Source organism: Salmo trutta, chromosome 35 (genome assembly GCF_901001165.1).
Source record: "Salmo trutta chromosome 35, fSalTru1.1, whole genome shotgun sequence".
Classification (NCBI taxonomy): Eukaryota; Metazoa; Chordata; class Actinopteri; order Salmoniformes; family Salmonidae; genus Salmo; species Salmo trutta.
Window position 1 is genome coordinate 18123489 of NC_042991.1, and position 19011 is coordinate 18142499.

The window sequence follows — 19011 nt, forward strand, 5'->3', positions numbered from 1 at the left end:
GGTTATGACTGCAGTGCTTATATACTGTATGTATCTTATTCAGCATGGATAATATTGAGTTAATAAATGCAGAACATTTCTCTGTCACAAACTTCCATGAATACTTTTGACCACACATGCGGTCATCTCGACCTGACATCCTCCCTCCACCCTCCTCCCTTTTCCATCCCTCCATACCAGAGTCGCTCCAGTCAGTTCCTGTCTCACAGACTCTTCCTGCATCGTCTGTTTCCCCAGTCTCCAGTCAGTTCCTGTCTCACAGACTCTTCCTGCATCGTCTGTTTCCCCAGTTTCCAGTCAGTTCCTGTCTCACAGACTCTTCCTGCATCGTCTATTTCCCCAGTCTCCAGTCAGTTCCTGTCTCACAGACTCTTCCTGCATCGTCTGTTTCCCCAGTCTCCAGTCAGTTCCTGTCTCACAGACTCTTCCTGCATCGTCTGTTTCCCCAGTCTCCAGTCAGTTCCTGTCTCACAGACTCTTCCTGCATCGTCTGTTTACCCAGTCTCCAGTCAGTTCCTGTCTCACAGACTCTTCCTGCATCGTCTGTTTCCCCAGTCTCCAGTCAGTTCCTGTCTCACAGACTCTTCCTGCATCGTCTGTTTCCCCAGTCTCCAGCGCGTCTCCATGGCTCCTCTTTGCTTCCTTCTAACACTGAGCTGTTTTGATCTGTCTCTCCTGTCTGTGAGGGGTACTGTCGGTCGTCTTTTCCTGCACCCCTCCATGTCGGCTCGGTGCAGTGGCCCAGTACCTGTCAGTCTGTGTTACTAATGTGTTTTTAAGCACCCCCAACCACAACCCAAACCACCACGGCTGGCCGGTTTTGTTTCTCATCAGCAACTTTGATACAGACCAGAACCCCAGTGCCTGAGCTGAGCTGTGAGAGACTCAGATGAGCCACTCACTCTGCTTTCATTTGAACGCACAGAAATATCACAGAACACAGAGATACCTTCTCTTTTAAACCGTTAACTCAAAGGGAGAATGTATTTACAATGTTCCAACACTGGTGATGGATGAGGTTTGAGGATTTCTAAGATATTTATTTTGAACAGAACTAGGTGGAGCCATTATTTTGTGCTCACTACTTAGCTACTTTCTCACTATGGATGGAGTAGCACCAAAAAGTGCTATTATACGTCGGATGCAGAGGAGGCTGGTGGGAGGAGCTATAGGAGGACGGGCTCATTGTAATGGCTGGAATGGAATTAGTGGAACGAAGTCAAACATGTGGTTTCCATATATTTGATGTGTTTGATAGCGTTCCATTTATTCCATTCCAGCCATTACAATGCGCCAAATCTCCTATAGTGCCTCCCATCCGCCTCCTCTGGTCAGATGTACATGTACTGGGTCGTTCGACCAATTCGGTGTCTTTTGAGATGTGTAAGTTGGTAATTTTTTTGTTGTTGATTTCACAATTTCTTTTATGATGTCATAAAAAGTTAGGTTGTTCAACTTCATAAAAAAACATGTTTTCATATCTCAAGGTTAAATAAAACAAAATGCCTATAGTAAGTGGATAGTAAGTGCCAAATAAAGTAACAGGGTTGACAGTAACAGGGTTGACAGTAACAGGGTTGACAGTAACAGGGTTGACGATTTCATCTTAAATCAGCCATAAATGTCCTTCTGACAGGGGGAATGGAAGCTTGTTGTGTGCAACAGGGAGTGGCAATTGAATGCAAGCTTCACAAAAGCTATTTAAATTGTTAAAACATTCTAGCCTGTCTATCTGTGGGTAACAGGGTTGACGTATTATACTCGATCTGCTCAGTTTTTCACCACAAAACACCAGAAAATAGCCAAAACAAGTAGAACCAGCTCACCTGCTTTTACACTATGATTTCACTATTACATGTTGAATGTCTCTTTTGAATAAAAAAAAAATGAATAGTTTCACGTCATAGGGTGTCCTTAAAATGAGGGGCAGACGTAGATGAATCACTAATCACATGAAATAAATAATAATCTTCAGAAATGACTTTGTCAAAGCAACAAAATAACGACTAGGGCTTTACAATGATGGTGAAAACATTCTGGGGTTAAGTGGGTTAAAATCTTCCTAGAAGTCACAGAGGGTACACTGAGGGACATGTCAAAATGACAGTGGTAGAAAATGTACCCAATTGTCATACTTGAGTAAAAGTAAAGATACGTTAATAAAAAATGACTCAAGTAAAAGTGAAAGTCACCCAGTAAAATACTACTTGAGTAAAAGTCTAAAAGTATTTGGTTTTAAATATACTTAAGTATTAAAAGTAAAGTATCTAAAGTAAAAGTATATACCATTTCAAATTCTTTATATTAAGCAAACCAGACAGCACCATTTTCTTGTTTTTTTAATTTACGAATAGACAGGGGCACACTCCAACACTCAGACATAATTTACAAACAAAGCATTTGTGTTAGTGAGTCCACCAGATCAGAGGCAGTAGAGATGACCAGGGATGTTCTCTTGATAAGTGCATGTATTGGACCATTTTCCAGTCCTGCTAAGCATGTAACAAGTATTTTTGGGTGTCAGGGAAAATGTATAGAGTAAAAAGTACATTATTTTCTTTAAGAATGTAGTGAAGTAAAAGTACAAGTTGTCAAAAATAAAAATAGTAAAGTAAATAATTTTTTAATTTCACCTTTATTTAACCAGGTAGGCTTAGTTGAGAACAAGTTCTCATTTACAACTGCGACCTGGCAAAGATAAAGCAAAGCAGTGCGACACAAACAACAACGCAGAGTTACACATGGAATAAACAAACATACAGTCAATAACACAATAGAGAAAATGTCTATATACAGTGTGTGCAAATGAGGTAAGATAAGGGAGGTAAGGCAATAAATAGGCCATAGTGGCGAAATAATTACAATTTAGCAATTAAACACTGGAGTGATAGATGTGCAGAAGATGAATGTGCAAGTAGAGATACTGGGGTGCAAAGGAGAAAAAAATAAATAACAGTATGGGGATGAGGTCGTTGGATGGGCTATGTACAGGTGCAGTGATCTGTAAGCTGCTCTGACAGCTGGTGCTTAAAGTTAGTGAGGGAGATATGGGTCTCCAGCTTCAGCTTAATTTTTGCAATTCGTTCCAGTCATTGGCAGCAGAGAACCGGAAGGAAAGGCGGCCAAATGAGGAATTGGCTTTGGGGATGACCAGTGAAATATACCTGCTGGAGTGCATGCTACGAGTGGGTGCTGCTATGGTGACTAGTGAGCTGAGATAAGGCGGGGCTTTACCTAGCAAAGACTTATAGATGACCTGGAGCCAGTGGGTTTGGCGACGAATATGAAGCGAGGGCCAGCCAAAGAAAGCATACAGGTCGCAGTGGTGGGTAGTATATGGGGCTTTGGTGACAAAACGGATGGCACTGTGATAGACTGCATCCAATTTGCTGAGTAGAGTGTTTGTGGCTATTTTGTAAATGACATCGCCGAAGTCAAGGATTGGCAGGATAGTCAGTTTTACGAGGGCATGTTTGGCAGCATGAGTGAAGGATGCTTTGTTGTGAAATAGGAAGCCGATTCTAGATTTAATTTTCGATTGGAGATGCTTAATGTGTGTCTGGAAGGAGAGTTTACAGTCTAACCAGACACCTAGGTATTTGTAGTTGTCCACATATTCTAAGTCAGAACCATCCAGAGTAGTGATGCTGGATGGGCGGGCAGGTGCGGGCAGCGATCGGGTGAAGAGCATGAATTTAGTTTTACTTGCATTTAAGAGCAGTTGGAGGCCACCGAAGGAGAATTGTATGGCATTGATGCTCGTCTGGAGGTTAGTTAACACAGTGTCCAAAGAAGGGCCAGAAGTATACAGAATGGTGTCGTCTGCGTAGAGGTGGATCAGAGAGCAAGAGCGACATCATTGATATATACAGAGAAAAGAGTCGGCCCGAGAATTGAACCCTGTGACACCCCCATAGAGATTGCCAGAGGTCTGGACAACAGGCCCTCCAATTTGACACATTGAACTCTGTCTGAGAAGTAGTTGGTGAACCAGGTGAGGCAGTCATTTGAGAAACCAAGGCTATTGAGTCTGCCGATAAGAATGTGGTGATTGACAGAGTCGAAAGCCTTGGCCAGGTCGATGAATACAGCTGCACAGTATTGTCTCTTATCGATGGCGGTTATGATATTGTTTAGGACCTTGAGCATGGCTGAGGTGCACCCATGACCAGCTCGGAAACCAGATTGCATAGCGGAAAAGGTACGGTGGGATTCGAAATGGTCGGTGATCTGTTTGTTAACTTGGCTTTCGAAGACCTTAGAAAGGCAGGGTAGGATAGATATAGGTCTGTAGCAGTTTGGGTCTAGTGTCTGCCCCTTTGAAGAGGGGGATGACCGCGGCAGGTTTCCAATCTTTGGGGATCTCAGACGATACAAAAGAGAGTTTGAACAGGCTAGTAATAGGGGTTGCAACAATTTTGGCAGATAATTTTAGAAAGAGAGGGTCCAGATTGTCTAGCCCTGCTGAATTGTAGGGGTCCAGATTTTGCAGCTCTTTCAGAACATCAGCTATCTGGATTTGGGTGAAGGAGAAATGGGGGAGGCTTCGGCAAGTTGCTGTGGGGAGTGCAGGGCTGTTGACCAGGGTAGGGGTGGACAGGTGGAAAGCATGGCCAGCCATAGAAAAATGCTTATTGAAATTCTCAATTATTGTGGATTTATCGGTGGTGACAGTGTCTCCTAGCCTCAGTGCAGTGGGCAGCTGGGAGGAGGTGCTCTTATTCTCCATGGACTTTACAGTGTCCCAGAACATTTTGGAGTTTGTGCTGCAGGATGCAAATTTCTGTTTGAAAAAGCTTGCCTTTGCTTTCCTAACTGCCTGTGTATATTGGTTCCTAACTTCCCTGAAAAGTTGCATATCGCGTGGGCTATTTGATGCTAATGCCGTACGCCACAGGATGTTTTTGTGCAGGTCAAGGGCAGTCAGGTCTGGAGTGAACCACGGGCTGTATCTGTTCCTGGTTCTACATTTTTTGAATGGGGCATGCTTATTTAAGATTGTGAGGAAAGCACTTTTAAAGAATAACCAGGCATCTTCTACTGACGGAATGAGGTCAATTTCCTTTCAGGATACCTGGGCCAGATCAATTATAAAGGCCTGCTCGCTTAACCTAGGATGATATCTATGAGGGTGCATGTGTTTACGGATTTGGGGTTGTACCTGGTAGGTTCATTGATAATTTGTGTGAGATTGAGGGCATCAAACTTAGATTGTAGGATGGCCGGGGTGTTAAGCATGTCCCAGTTTAGGTCACCTAACAGCACAAGCTCTGAAGATAGATGGGGGCAATCAATTCACATATGGTGTGCAGGGCACAGCTGGGGACAGAAGGTGGCCTGAAGCAAGTGGCAACGGTGAGAGACTTGTTTCTGGAAAGGTGGATTTTTAAAAGTAGAAGCTCAAATTGTTTGGGCACAGACCTGGATAGTAAGACAGAACTCTGCGGGCTATCTCTGCAGTAGATTGCAACTCCGCCCCCTTTGGCAGTTCTATCTTGTCGGAAAATGTTATAGTTGGGGATGGAAATTTCAGGGGTTTTGGTGGCCTTCCTAAGCCAGGATTCAGACACAGCTAGGACATCCGGGTTGGCAGAGTGTGTTAAAGCAGTGAATAAAACAAACTTATGGAGGAGGCTTCTAATGTTAACATGCATGAAACCAAGGCTTTTACGGTTACAGAAGTCAATAAATGAGAGGGCCTGGGGAATGGGAGTGGAGCTAGGCACTGCAGGGCCTGGATTAACCTCTACATCACCAGAGGAGCAGAGGAGTAGGATAAGGGTACAGCTAAGGGCTATAAGAACTGGTCGTCTAGTTTGTTCGGGACAGAGAGTAAAAGGGGCCGGTTTCTGGGCGCGGTAGAATAGATTCAATGCATAATGTACAGACAAAGGTATGGTAGGATGTGAATTCAGTTGAGGTAAACCTAGGCATTGAGTGATGATGAGAGAGGCATTGTCTCCAGAGACATCAATTAAACCAGGTGATGTCACCGCATGTGTGCCAGGTGGAACTAAAGGGTTGGTTAAGGCATATTGAGCAGGGCTGGAGGCTCTACAGTGAAATAAGACAATAATCACTAACCAAAACAGCAATGGACAAGGTATATTGACATTAGGGAGAGGCATGCGTAGCCGAGTGATCATAGGGTCCAATGAGTAGCTGGACGGGCTGGAGACACCGCGATTCAGACAGCTAGCGTGCCGGGGATAGCAGGCTAGCAGAAGGGCCTTAGAGGGACGTCGCGACGGAAGAAGTCTGTTGTTGTAGCCCCCTCGTGCGGTTACGTTGGCAGACCAGTTGTGATGGAACAGCAGGGGTCCGTGTAGTAAAAGGGTCCAGGCCAATTGGCAAAATAGGTATGGTAGCCCAAGGAGTGGCTGATGGGCCTCTTCAGCTAGCTGGGAGATGGGCCTAGCATAGGCTAGCTCCAGGCTAATTGGTTCTTGCTTCGAGACAGGGACGTTAGCCAGGAGAAGCCAATCGGATAGCAGCTAGCTAGCTGCGATTATCCAGGTGAAGAGGTTCAGAGCTTGCGGTAGGAATCTGATGAAATGGAGAAAAAGGAGTCCGATAAGTTCTGGGTTAAAACACGCTGTACAGACTGGCAGGAGTTGTCCTGGCTAAAGGTTAGCTGATGACCGCAAGCAGTGGCTAGCTGACTACTAGCTAGTAGCTTAAGTAGTACTTGAAAGTATTTTTACTTAAGTACTTTTCACCACTGCAAAATGCTGCATTTCGGCACTTTAGCAAGTCTTTATTCATGTACAAATTCTGATTTATTGAATTTTCCATATGGTCTATATTAAAGGACACTTCATTGAATATAACAGCCTTTTAAAATGCAATATTAGTGCACAATTTCTACTTAAAATATCAAAGGGACGCAAAAGGCACTCATTTCGTGTAACGACACTACTGCATTTATGAGTATATCTGGTGTGTGTCCTCTGTGGGAATGTGTGTGATGTTATTACTGCATCATCATACTTGAACTGCTTACCGTAATTTCCGGACTATAAGCCGCAACTTTTTCCCCACGCTTTGAACCTCGCGGCTTAAACAATGACGTGGCTAATATATGGATTTTTCCCGCTTTAAATTTTTTTCTCAATAAAAAAACACATTCTGTGACGTGCTCAGTTTTTTGGCGGCATGAAGCTTTCATCAGACCAATGAAATTGCCGAACGGGTTAAGGTCAAACAACTTTTTTGTTTACTGTTTAGATTAAATCGAGCGCTCTCAAACTTCCCATCATTCTGATTACGGTAGTCATTTTGTCACCCTCATCATGGCAAAGACACAGAGAAATGCATATGATGCAGCTTTCAAGTTGAAGGCGATTGATCTGGCTGTTGGAAAAGGAAATAGAGCTGCTGCATGGGAGCTTGGTCTTAATGAGTCGATGATAAGACGTTGGAAACAGCAGCGTTAGGAATTGACTCAGTGCAAAAAGACAACTAAAGCTTACTGCAAATTTTTTTTGTTGTTGTTACAAGCCGTGTTTCGTTAAAGCCTATTTATTTTTGTTACAAACCGTGTTTCGTTAAAGCCTGTGTAAAGTTCATTTGTTTCAATGTACCGGTAGGCACCTGCGGCTTATAGACATGTGCAACTTATTTATGTTCAAAATAAAAATAAAAAATGTAATTCAGTGGGTGCGGCTTATATTCAGGTGCGCTCAATAGTCCGGAAATTACGGTACTTTTTTAGACCAAGCAACATCAGGAAAGCATTAAAGCATGTGGTCATCTAATTGTGTCATTGATGTATGTATTGTTGTAGGCCTGCGTTTGTGTGTGCTGTATTTCTAGTGTTTGTCCTGTGAGGGTGTGGCTGTGTTGCTGTTATGATCGTGGCCTATCTAAAAAAACACATAAACAAGTCTAAGGGGAAAGCTCACACTCAGGCCTGTATCTGATGGCTGGGCCCTGCCTGTCCCCTGAGCGCCTCCTCTCTGCCGCTGACCCCAAGATCAGTCAGTTTCCACCACCTGAAAGACGTGTGTGTGTGTGTGTGTGTGTGCGTGCGTGCGTGCGTGCGTGCGCGCGTGCGTGCGTGTGTGAGAGAGAGAGATGGAGATAGAGAAAGAGCACTGTGTGTTTTCACGCACTTACATGTGTGTCTGATACACTCTCACACCCACTGTAGTGTGAAGAACAAGTTGAGTGACTCCCCCCACCGCTGGAGCACAGCAGCACAGTCTCGTGATGAAAAACCAAGCCAGCACTGAGAGGAACTCCAGTGCCTTTTATGAGCGTCTGAATGTAACTTAATCTACCGTGTTACTGAAAACAGAAGTCCACTGGCCATAGATAGCCCTATACCTTATAATCACATGTTTTTTCAAAGTCAGCTGAGAGAAAATATATTGCCAAGCATATACTGCATCTAACTTCTGATTAAGTACATTTTAATGGTACTGACTCTTAAGAACTGCTCTTAAACATCTCACTGAGAGAGAAGGGGTTTCTTGTGACTGACTTCTGTTTACCAGAACGGCTCTTGTTTGTGCGTTTGTCCTTGCTATTGTGTGTTTGTGTGTGTGAGGGAGGCCCTGAACTCCCAGGCTTGGAACAACGATATTACCCTGCTGGCTCTGGTGCTTGTGAGGAGAGAGACCAGAGTGCTGTGGTTAGTTGGTGGCCAAGGGAAACCCCACATCCATCCATGGTGGAGAGCAGCTAGTGGAGTGAAGAATGCACTGGCCATGCCAAGACGGAAAATTAAAGAGAGCTCTCTCCCGGACGTCCAGTGAGAGGGAATAACACAGTGTAACCATTAGCAGAGCACAGCGACTAGGCTGGAACCAAAAAACACACTCTGCCGTTAAATCAAAATCAAATCAAATTGTATTTGTCACATGTTTCGTAAACAACAGGTATAGACTAACAGTGAAATGCTTACTTACTGGTCCTTCTCAACAATACAGAGAGAAAGAAAATAGAGAAATAATAGAAAAGTAAAACACATAATAATAAATAGATAATTAGTAACAATAACTTGGCTATATACATGGGGTACCAGTACCGAGTTGATGTGCAGGGGTAAGAGGTAATTGAGGTAGAATAAAGTGACTGATAGTAAACAGTTGCAGCAGCTTATGTGATGAGTCAAAAAAGTTAGTGCGAAAAGGGTCAATGCAGATAGTCCGGGTAGCTATTTGGTTAACTATTTAAACTGTTTAGCAGTCTTATTGCTTGGGGGTAGAAGCTGTTCAGATTCCTGTTGGTTCCAGACTTGCCGCTTGCCGTGCGGTAGCTGAGAGAACAGTCTATGACTTAGGGCCTTCCTCTAACACAGCCTAGTACGGAGGTCCTGGATGGCAAGGAGCTCAGCCCCAGTGATGTACTGGGCCGTACGCACTACCCTCTGTAGCGCCTTGCGGTCGGATGCCAAGCAGTTGCCATACCAAGTGGTGATGCAGCCAGTCAAGATGCTCTCAATGCTGCAGCTGTAGAACTTTTTGAGGATTTGAATGCCCATGCCAAATATTTTCAGACTCCTAAAGGAAGTTAACTGTTTTAACTGGGGCTCATTAGCCCATGGCTCTGACCGTATGCCCTTAGTTAGATTGATACCATCCTAATGATTTGAAGGCAGCAGACACCTAACACCTTTTCTCTGAGGTGATAGGCTCTCTGTTGAAAGGTGCTAGGCTAAGGCCCAAATCGATGGGTACTAGATTGCCAAGAACAGTTAGCTAACCATCGGCAGCACTGGACTGGTGTGTGAATCTGACCATCTGGAGATGTTTCTGCATGAATAGGTGCTCATTATGTGAACACTCTAAACAATACTGGGTTGTCTGGATGACCCGACTGCTGGGTTGCAGGCATTGGTCACTTAGTTGGGTTGTTTTCTTTAACAAGAGTAGGTTTGGGTGGTTGATACTGGGTTATTGGTGCTGGGTTATTGAGATATGACCCAGCGAGTCAGATCAGGAGACTGGAGCCGTAGTTTAGTAGGGTCGTGGCTTTCATATAGTTATTTTTAGCCACCCGTGAGAGTCAATGTCATTGCTGTTTATCTGTACACATGTTAAGGTTAAACATTTACATTTTTGTAGCTTACAGTTCCCTAAAAGCCAATGGAAATCCCATTGTTGGGATAGATACCACCTTATTATTATATGTAATAAATCATTTGTATATTCTAGAAGAATGTATAAAATGCACCAAAAAACAAACATTTCAACTGTAAAGTTAACATGACTCTCACAGGTGTCCAATAAGATCTATCTGAAATCCACGCCTCCAATAAGCCACTCCTCCTGAAAATAACCTGAGGATTACATTAAAAAAGACCCAGCTGCTAGATCAACCCAGCAGCATGAAAATAAAACTACCCAATTGATGATTAAATTAACCCATGTTTGGGTAATCCCAACAACCCAACATGTTGGGTTATTCACGCCACCCAACTGGCTGGGTCAAAATAATCCAGCGTGTGTCCTGTCCAATATTTACCCAGCACTGGGTTACCAAAGAATCCAAATTGGTTTGTTTTGTGTTAGAGCAGCAAGAGCAACTAAATAAGCTCTTATCCCCAATCAATGAGCTGAATACTCACTTCAGACTTCAGACTGTTATTATGAGCTGGGTTGGAGGAAGTATATTATACCATTTTCTGAGTTATACTGAAATAACTGGTATTATCACTTTTTCCTACAGCCACAAATAGTTTAATTTATTTCAAATGGGAAAGCATTTGTACTCTAGTGTAAACAATTGCAGACACTGGATGTCTTATGTATGCAAATTATGTTTTTTGTTGTTGTTTCTACTTTTTGTTGCTGTTTCTACTTTGTGTTGTTGTTTCCTGTGGTCTGTAATAATTCTGTGGTGTATGCTAATATTGGTTAAGATGTGTGACTGACTCTGTGACTGCCTTCTGTGAGAGAAATCCCTATTTGGACCATAAACTGCTAAATAATACACTCAACTACATCAATGAATGACAACAAAAGGAGTCAAATGTTAATGTGTGGTGGGCTGTATTCTAAATGTAATAAAGTAACAATGCCGTCCACACACAATAGAGCGTTGTTCTGCTTTTCCTCTCTTGTAATACTACAGTGCTTGTAATGAAAACAGACGAGGATTGTGCGAGGAAGACAACGCACAGTAGGTTTACCCGAAGCGTCCTCTGTTTGTCATCCATACAGCACAAGTCATGGAAGAAAATAAAGAACATTGTCCACTGGTCTCCATTCGTCATGTCTTTCAAGAAGAAGTACCCTTGGATCCAGCTGGCGGGTCATGCAGGTAGGCCTTGACAACGCTGCCTCTGGAATGTGGGGATTCTGGGATAAGGCAATGGAAGGAATGTGTGTTCTGTGTTCCGCTCTCCTTCTCCTGGCTGGATTGGATACGATACAGTGGCCAATGGCCAGTGTGTTTGGAATTCAAATCTTGTCTCAGGCTAAGTGTTGGGATATACTTGCAAATCATATATTCAAAGGCTCAGTACTAGAGCATAACTAAGAGCTTCATCCTATTTGTATATACTGTAGCAAGGCTATCTGAAATGGAATGGTCCATTCAGAATCAGATACGACCTTTTCTTTAGCAACAGGACAAAACAAAGTAAAGCAGGCCTACTGTGAACACTGAACATCCTCTAATGTTTTTATTGCATGTTTTGGTTCCACTCAGGCAGTTTCAAGGCAGGGGCTAACGGGCGTATCCTGAAGAAGCACTGTGACTGTGAGCAGCGCTGCTTGGATGGGCTGATGAAAGACGTGCTGCGTCCCTACGTACCGGCCTACCACGGAGACGTGGAGAAGGACGGGGAGAAGTACAACCAGATGGATGATCTGCTCTCTGAGTTCGACCTGCCCTGCGTCATGGACTGCAAGATGGGTGTCAGGTGAGTGTGGGTTGACGGACCTTTATAGGCAGGTGCATCTCTGTGTTGAAGTTACACGTAGGCACATATCTCAGTTTACCCTCTGGATATCCTAATCTAAACTTTTTGGGGGTGAATGAAAATAGACCTTAGATCAGTGTTGGACATCATTGTAGCTCTCAGATCTCTTTGTTCCATTTTGACAGGTTAGGATAAGGTCCAATATTCAATCAGGCAGACATCCATTAGGCGTAAGGTCTAAGAGTGACCATCAAACTCCCCTAGAGAGAAGAGATGTACTGTAGCCAGCTGGCCCTTCTCAGACACACCATGACTTAAATCAGCCTGTGGGGAAAGTATTGGGAAACAACTTCCATTCCTTTGGGTTCATTATTGGGCTGCCGAACTCCACATACTGTACGTGTACAGTTGTCAAAATCTCCCTTGTTAAGTTTACATCAGATGTATACCAGATATGGGCCGAGCCACTTTGCAAAGTTATTACTGACCAGTGAAATATTGGAGACTCTTCTGAGGCACTTTGAACTGGGTGGTAACAGGTCAGGCCTGTTTTGCTACAGTATCCTATACTCTACTGCTGTGATGAATAGCTTTGTTGCCCTGTGGCCTTAATCACTCTCCCTGCTATATCCCTCTCCTCTCATCTCCTTTCCTCACTAGCACAACTTTGGTTGTGTGAGCCTTCTCTGGAATGGCCGGGATGTTAGGAAATGATAAACCAGCCCCTCCAAACACAACTATTTTGTGCAGTGCTAACAGACTGAAGCCTGGCCTGTTCTTGAGGTAGCTGGCTACTGCAGGAAGAATGCATTTGAATCTAGGAAAGGTTAAGACAATCCCTTATTCAGGGATGAACTGAAGAGAAGGGAACCCCTCCTCCCGTCTTCACTGCACTAATAATTCTACAGTATAATTATTATGTGAAAGAAAACAGTTTCTCTTCTTCATTCACATGTTGTCCCCTGGGGCATGATCACTCAACAACTTTGTCAAACAAGATCTGAATGATCATTATTGTATTGCACAATGTTTGCACAATATATTGTACAATGATTGTATTCTAAGAAGTAGAGTCAAATTATCCTTTATATTGGCTCATAAAAGGAAATTAATTTGGTTGCTGGACTGGTTACAACATAAAATCTCATTCAACAAAGTCAGTACCAAACAGATGTAGCTTCTCTATCCACCAAAGGACGTACCTGGAGGAGGAGCTGACCAAGGCCCGTAAGAATTCCAGTCTGAGGAAGGACATGTACCAGAAGATGGTGGAGGTGGAACCCCTGGCGCCCACCCCCGAGGAGCAGGAGCAGCAGGCGGTCACCAAGCCTCGCTACATGCAGTGGAGAGAGACCATCAGCTCCACCGCTACCCTGGGCTTCCGCATCGAGGGCATCAAGGTAAGCCACGGGACAGATCATGCACTGGGATATACGGTAGAGCAGGGGTCGGCAACAGGAGTGGTTTTTTTTGGGGGGGGGGGGGGGGTCAAAAATGACTATAAAATCCTCAGGAATTCAGCAAAAAAATCTGTTTAATGAAGGAAATCTGTTCCCAGGTATTGCCATGAATAAAAACGAGACGTATATGAGCGTGTCTCAATGTAATCAAAGTTTCAAATACAAAAACAAACATTTGGGCTTAAATTTAGCAGAGTACAAATTATTATAATTATGTTCCGGCCCCCCGACCATCCGCTCTGACAAAAATGGTCCCTTGGCTGAATCTAGTTGCCTATCCCTGCAGTGGAGTGATGCATTGTGACATTAAGTCATACTCTGTAAAACTAATTTAACAGTCCATTATTGGAAGAAGTAAACACTATAGGAAAGGTGACCAAATACTCCATCTGTCAGTCTGTACACTCAGTAGTTACTAGTTGATATTATAAAAATTAAAACAGTAATAATGTGAAACCGAGAGTGTAATTCCACTTAGAAGGGCTGACCGGGATGGTCCTGCTTGGTTTGTGTACAGACATACCCTGCAGTCGCCCCTTAATAGCATTCTTCATACTGAGGGTTGCCGGGGCCAACAGGAAGGAATACCCTCTATTTTGTGTCAGTGTGTATAGAGTGTGTTGCGTGTTTTTGTCACACATAGGGACTGCTTGTGACACCTCTATTGACAGTAACTTCAGTTGCTGACACGTCCCATTTGCTCCTACACACCATCAGTCTCCTTCAAGCTGAAACTAATAGATTCACTGCAGCAGCACACAGACAGACAGATGGATTGACAGACAGCCTGATCATGTGATTCTGCCTTAGTAAAGCTAAGCACACTAATAATCCTATTCGGAGAAAGCTGGGTGCAACAACAAAAAGAGCATATCTGCAACATATTCTTCCTCGGCAATTAGATTACATGGGTTTAATTCCTCCTAAAGCCAAGAGGGAGACATCCTGGCTTCCAGAATCTGTCTCCTCTAATGAGGCCCTGATATTTTACTCTGGAGGGCTTAAGACAGATGTGCAGGATGAAAAGTTCAGACTGGACTGGCAGCATAGGGAGCAGTGGCAGCAACAGGGCTGTCCGGAGTTTTCACTCCTCTGTCTCTCTTTCCTGACTCCAGCCATGTCCATAGATGGCCACGGCCCACAGAGCTTTGATGGCTCTCTCTGTTGTCATGACACCAGGGGTTGCCCTCGGAGATTGTGTAGAATCAAAAGGTTCTGTGAGTTTTTAGAGAGCACACAGCTGCTGTTGTGTCTGTTGGGCCCCAGCTCAATGGCCATATTATTGTCTGCCTGCATTTCTACGGAGACAGTAGAGCACAGTGCTGTGGTAGAGTTAGAATATGAGCACATTAAGTGTGTGGAGACACGTCCTCCTGTCTTAGATGATGCAAAACGTTGGGCCATTTTCCTGTTTTAGTCACCTCTTTCAGCAGGGTTTTGCTGCTTAAAGAAATGGCTATGCATAATAGTATAGTATAGTACTGAGTAGTAGGCATAAAGGCGTCCGCATGCTTCCCAGCCGAAACTGTTTGGATGAGTTTGTGCATACAGTATATTATGATGACATTTTGTGACGTTTTAGACTTCGGTGAGGTTTTTTTCACAATTAATTTTCTGGAGGCAAGCCGGTCAACAGTAGGGATTCTTCAATAAAGTCTTTGTTGTCATTTAACGAGAGAGGACTCGTTTTCATGCACATTTTTTCAGTTAGAAATACTGCACCAAACATCTCAGTTACAGTAGATATAAAATTGATATAAAATAAGATCTCCTCGGCAAAAACGTCAAAATGAATGAGCGATTTCTTTAGTTATCTTAGATGAACTCTGACTATTTTGAGGAAGCGTATACTGGCTACGGCTTCTCAAAATGAACAAACTATTGCCTCTTATTCTTTTAAGGGAGTATGCGAGCACACTCGTTCGGTTTGCCTAGCTGACTTTCGCTAGCCGCCAGCCTAACTGAAGCTTGCTGATGCCACGGTATGGGTCTGACTCCTGAAGTTCTTTAACCTCCCCTTGAATGACACAGTCCATTTGTATCAAGCTAGCAGTGTGTGTCACATGTATACGGGGGACCTCAGACGTCATGTAATTGTTGGAGGCCCCATCCTGCCTTTCTTTCCCTTCGTCTGTGCAGAAGGAAGACGGGACGGTAAACAGAGACTTTAAGAAGACCAGGAGCATGGAGCAAGTGACAGAGGCATTCAACGACTTTGTCAAAGGAAACCAGAACATCCTGGTGAGTGTTTGTGCATGTGTCTCTGTGATTCTTTCGGGGTGTGTTTGTGTGTGAGCCGGAGCCCACTATTGCTGCGGCAGACCTCTCCCTGCCCCATGGACAAATGGCCCCTGGAGGGAACTCCCAAGGACATCCACCTCTCTAATGGCCCAGGAAGTGAGGTCATAGCCGGGACGGCTGTGTGTGATTTAGGTCTCCGGGGTCCTGGAAACAGAGCAGGGAAATTAAACACTCAAACAAGATGTCCTCCATTCCATTCCACATTGGTTTGTCATGTGTTTATCTAGCACCACTAGGCCCAAGCCAAGGCGGGCAAGCCAAGCCAAACACACTGTATCTGTCACTGTGTGGTGGGCCTTGGCCCTACTGTTGTGTACTTAACTGTCACTCATGTGTGGTCTTCATCTCTCGCTGCTGAGCTGAGCTGAGCTGTTGTCCCATAGGGTTTTGCACTATCATAATTCATAGAATGGTCTGTTTATGGGTAATGTTCTGTAATGAATACAGGGCCTGTATCCACAAAGCGTCTCAGAAAAGGTCCTAGAAATCCAGTAGCGGTGCGTGGGTAAAATCACTGTGGAAGCCAAGCCAGGAAAAAACTACTATTACATATTACTATTGACCTACAACATGGTCAATCAAGTTAATGTTTCCAACAGTTTACTAAACAGCTACTGATTTAGAACCACAGAGAGCTACAACACGTGAGCACTGCATCCAGCACCATTTCAACTTTTAAACATAATCAAATCAACTAGGCTATGGGGGCCGATTCCAACATAGGTAATTACGCCTTTCTTACGCACGGCTTTCCTACGCAGTTCTCAGTAGTTGGTATTCAGACTTACCTTATGCAGGTTCGTAATGTGCTTTGCAGGTGTGGTTCACTTGCAGGTGTGGTTCACTAAATGTCATTCAACTGCTGAAAACCCTCCCACTTGCTGGCCAACAGATTTTCTCGTGGAGTTTTCATTCAATAGGGATTTCAGTACATTTATCTTAAGCCATCCCTTTAAATACTGTTTACCTTTAATTGGACTTTTGTCCACAGACTAGAATACATTGAGAGAACAAGTTCAGAAAATTGGGATCAAAGAAAGAATGCCATCTATGCATCTTCGTCTCCGTTTCAGCACCAACTGGTAAATAAAAAAATACTGTGCTCTTGTAGATTATTTAGGCACATTTTAGGGTTAGGAAAATGGTTTGGAGAGCCTTTAAGCACAACATATATTGATGAATAAAAAATACAGTGGTTTGATTCATCCTGTTGTCATATTCAAGTTCAACCCATGAAATAATGGAAGGTGTAACACATGGAATGGAATAGATTTGTGGAATGGATTGAAGCAAAATGTAAACTACTGTACAAATTGAAGGAAACTTACACTGAAGTGACAGTTGTAAATGTATGTGGGTATTACTGATAGTGGCCTTCGATAGTGGCTAATATTTAACATGATGGAAATTGTAAAAAAGAAGAGAGGAAAGCCTGGGCATAGGCTATAATTAAAACATTCTAAAGCGCATACATCAGCTCGGCAGGTTCAGCCCTAAAGAAGCCTATGGCTTGGGTGTCCAAATTTCATCCACGCAAATTATGAGAGCACACAATACAAATTCGGAACAATGGCACAGCTATTTATAGCCTATTTCTGTCACGTCCTGACCAGTAAAGGGGTTATTTGTTATTGTAGTTTGGTCAGGACGTGGCAGGGGGTGTTTGTTTTATGTGGTTCGGGGTTTGTTGGGATATGTTCTTATGTAAGAGGGGTGTTTGTTTTATGTGTTCCGGGGTTTTTGGGTATTGTTCTGGTTTTGTATTTCTATGATTTTCTAGGTTGTGTATTTCTTTGTTGGCCTGGTATGGCTCTCAATCAGGAACAGCTGTACATCGTTGTTGCTGATTGGGAGTCATACTTAGGTAGCCCTTTTTTCACCTGTGGTTTGTGGGAAGTTGTTTTTGCATAGCTGTGTGTAGCCTGCATTACTGTGCGGTCGTTCGTTTTCTTTTTTCAGTGTTCAAATAAATGTTAAAACGAGCACTCAACCCGCTGCGCCTTGGTCCACTTCATACGACGATCGTTACAATTTCACTGTGGAAAAGGGGCCGCAATACATGTCATGATGATATGATTTTCAGTTTGATTCCATATGGCTGGTTTCACATTCGTCTCCAGAAATTATAAGGTCAGCAGGTAGCCTAGCGGTTAAGTGTGTTGGACCTGTAACCGAAAAGTTGCTGGTTTGAATCCCGTGCAGTCTGTGTGAAAAATATGCTGATGTGCCCTTGAGGGAGGTACAGTACTTAACCCTAATTTCTCTTGTAAGTCGCTCTGGATAAGAGCGTCTGCTAAAATGTACGTAAATCGAAACATAGGGAACAATTGCTATTTGTATTTACAATCCCCTTATCCAAATGGATTACTCATTTACCTAGCTCTTATCCATTTATAAATTACAGTGCATGGAGAATGCTGTTTTTTCTATCGGGAAAAAAGTAAGTACACTGAACAAAAATATAAACGCAACATGCAACAATTTCAAAGATCTTACTGAGTTACAGTTCATAAAAGGAAATCAGTCAATTGAAATAAATTCATGAGGCCCTAATCTATAGATTTCACATGACTGGGAATACAGATATGCATCTGTTGGTCACAGATACCTTCAAAAAAAGTTAAGGGCATGGATCAGAAAACCAGTCAGTATCTGGTGTGACCACCATTTGCCTTATGCAGTGCAACACATCTCCTTCGCATAGGGTTGATCAGGCTGTTGATTATGGCCTGTGGAATGTTGTCCCTCTCCTCTTCAATGGCTGTGTGAAGTTGCTGGATATTGGCGGGAACTGGAACACGCTGTCGTACACATCGATCGAGAGCATCCGAAACATGCTCACTGGGTGACATGTCTGCTGAGTAAGCAGGTCATACATGCTGTCTGCCATCTGCCTGGTACTATTGAACTGGGATTCATCTGTGAAGAGCACTCTTCTCCAGCATGCCAGTGGTCATTGAAGGTGAGCATTTGCCCACTGAAGTTGGTTACAACGCCAAACTGCAGTCATGTCAAGACCCTGGTGAGGACGACGAGCATGCAGATGAGCTTCCCTGAGACGGTTTTTGACAGTTTATGCAGAAATTCCTTGGTTGTGCAAACCCACAATTTCATCAGCCATCTGGGTGGCTGGTCTTAGATGATCCAGATGGTCTCAGAAGCCAGATGTGGAGGTCCTGGGGTGGTGTGGTTACGCTTGATAAGCAGTTGTGAGGCCGGTTGGACATACTGCCAAATTCTCGAAAATTACGTTGGTAGAGAAATGCACATTAAATTCTCTGGCAACAGTTCTGGTGGATATTGCTGCAGTCAGCATTCCAATTGCATGCTCCCCTCAAAACATATGTGGTATTGTTGTGTGACAAAATTGCACATTTT

General features: G+C 43.6%; 1 protein-coding gene across 1 annotated transcript in view; it reads left to right on the forward strand.

The window, feature by feature from the left end:
• LOC115174768 (inositol-trisphosphate 3-kinase B) overlaps positions 1-19011 on the forward strand; it is a 59168-nt gene that overhangs the window by 33123 nt on the left and 7034 nt on the right. Inside the window, exons 3-6 of the mRNA XM_029733645.1 lie at positions 11169-11268; positions 11659-11872; positions 13068-13272; positions 15472-15573. Of these exons, the coding sequence (XP_029589505.1) occupies positions 11169-11268; positions 11659-11872; positions 13068-13272; positions 15472-15573 (621 nt within the window). The remainder of the gene's footprint in view (positions 1-11168; positions 11269-11658; positions 11873-13067; positions 13273-15471; positions 15574-19011) is intronic.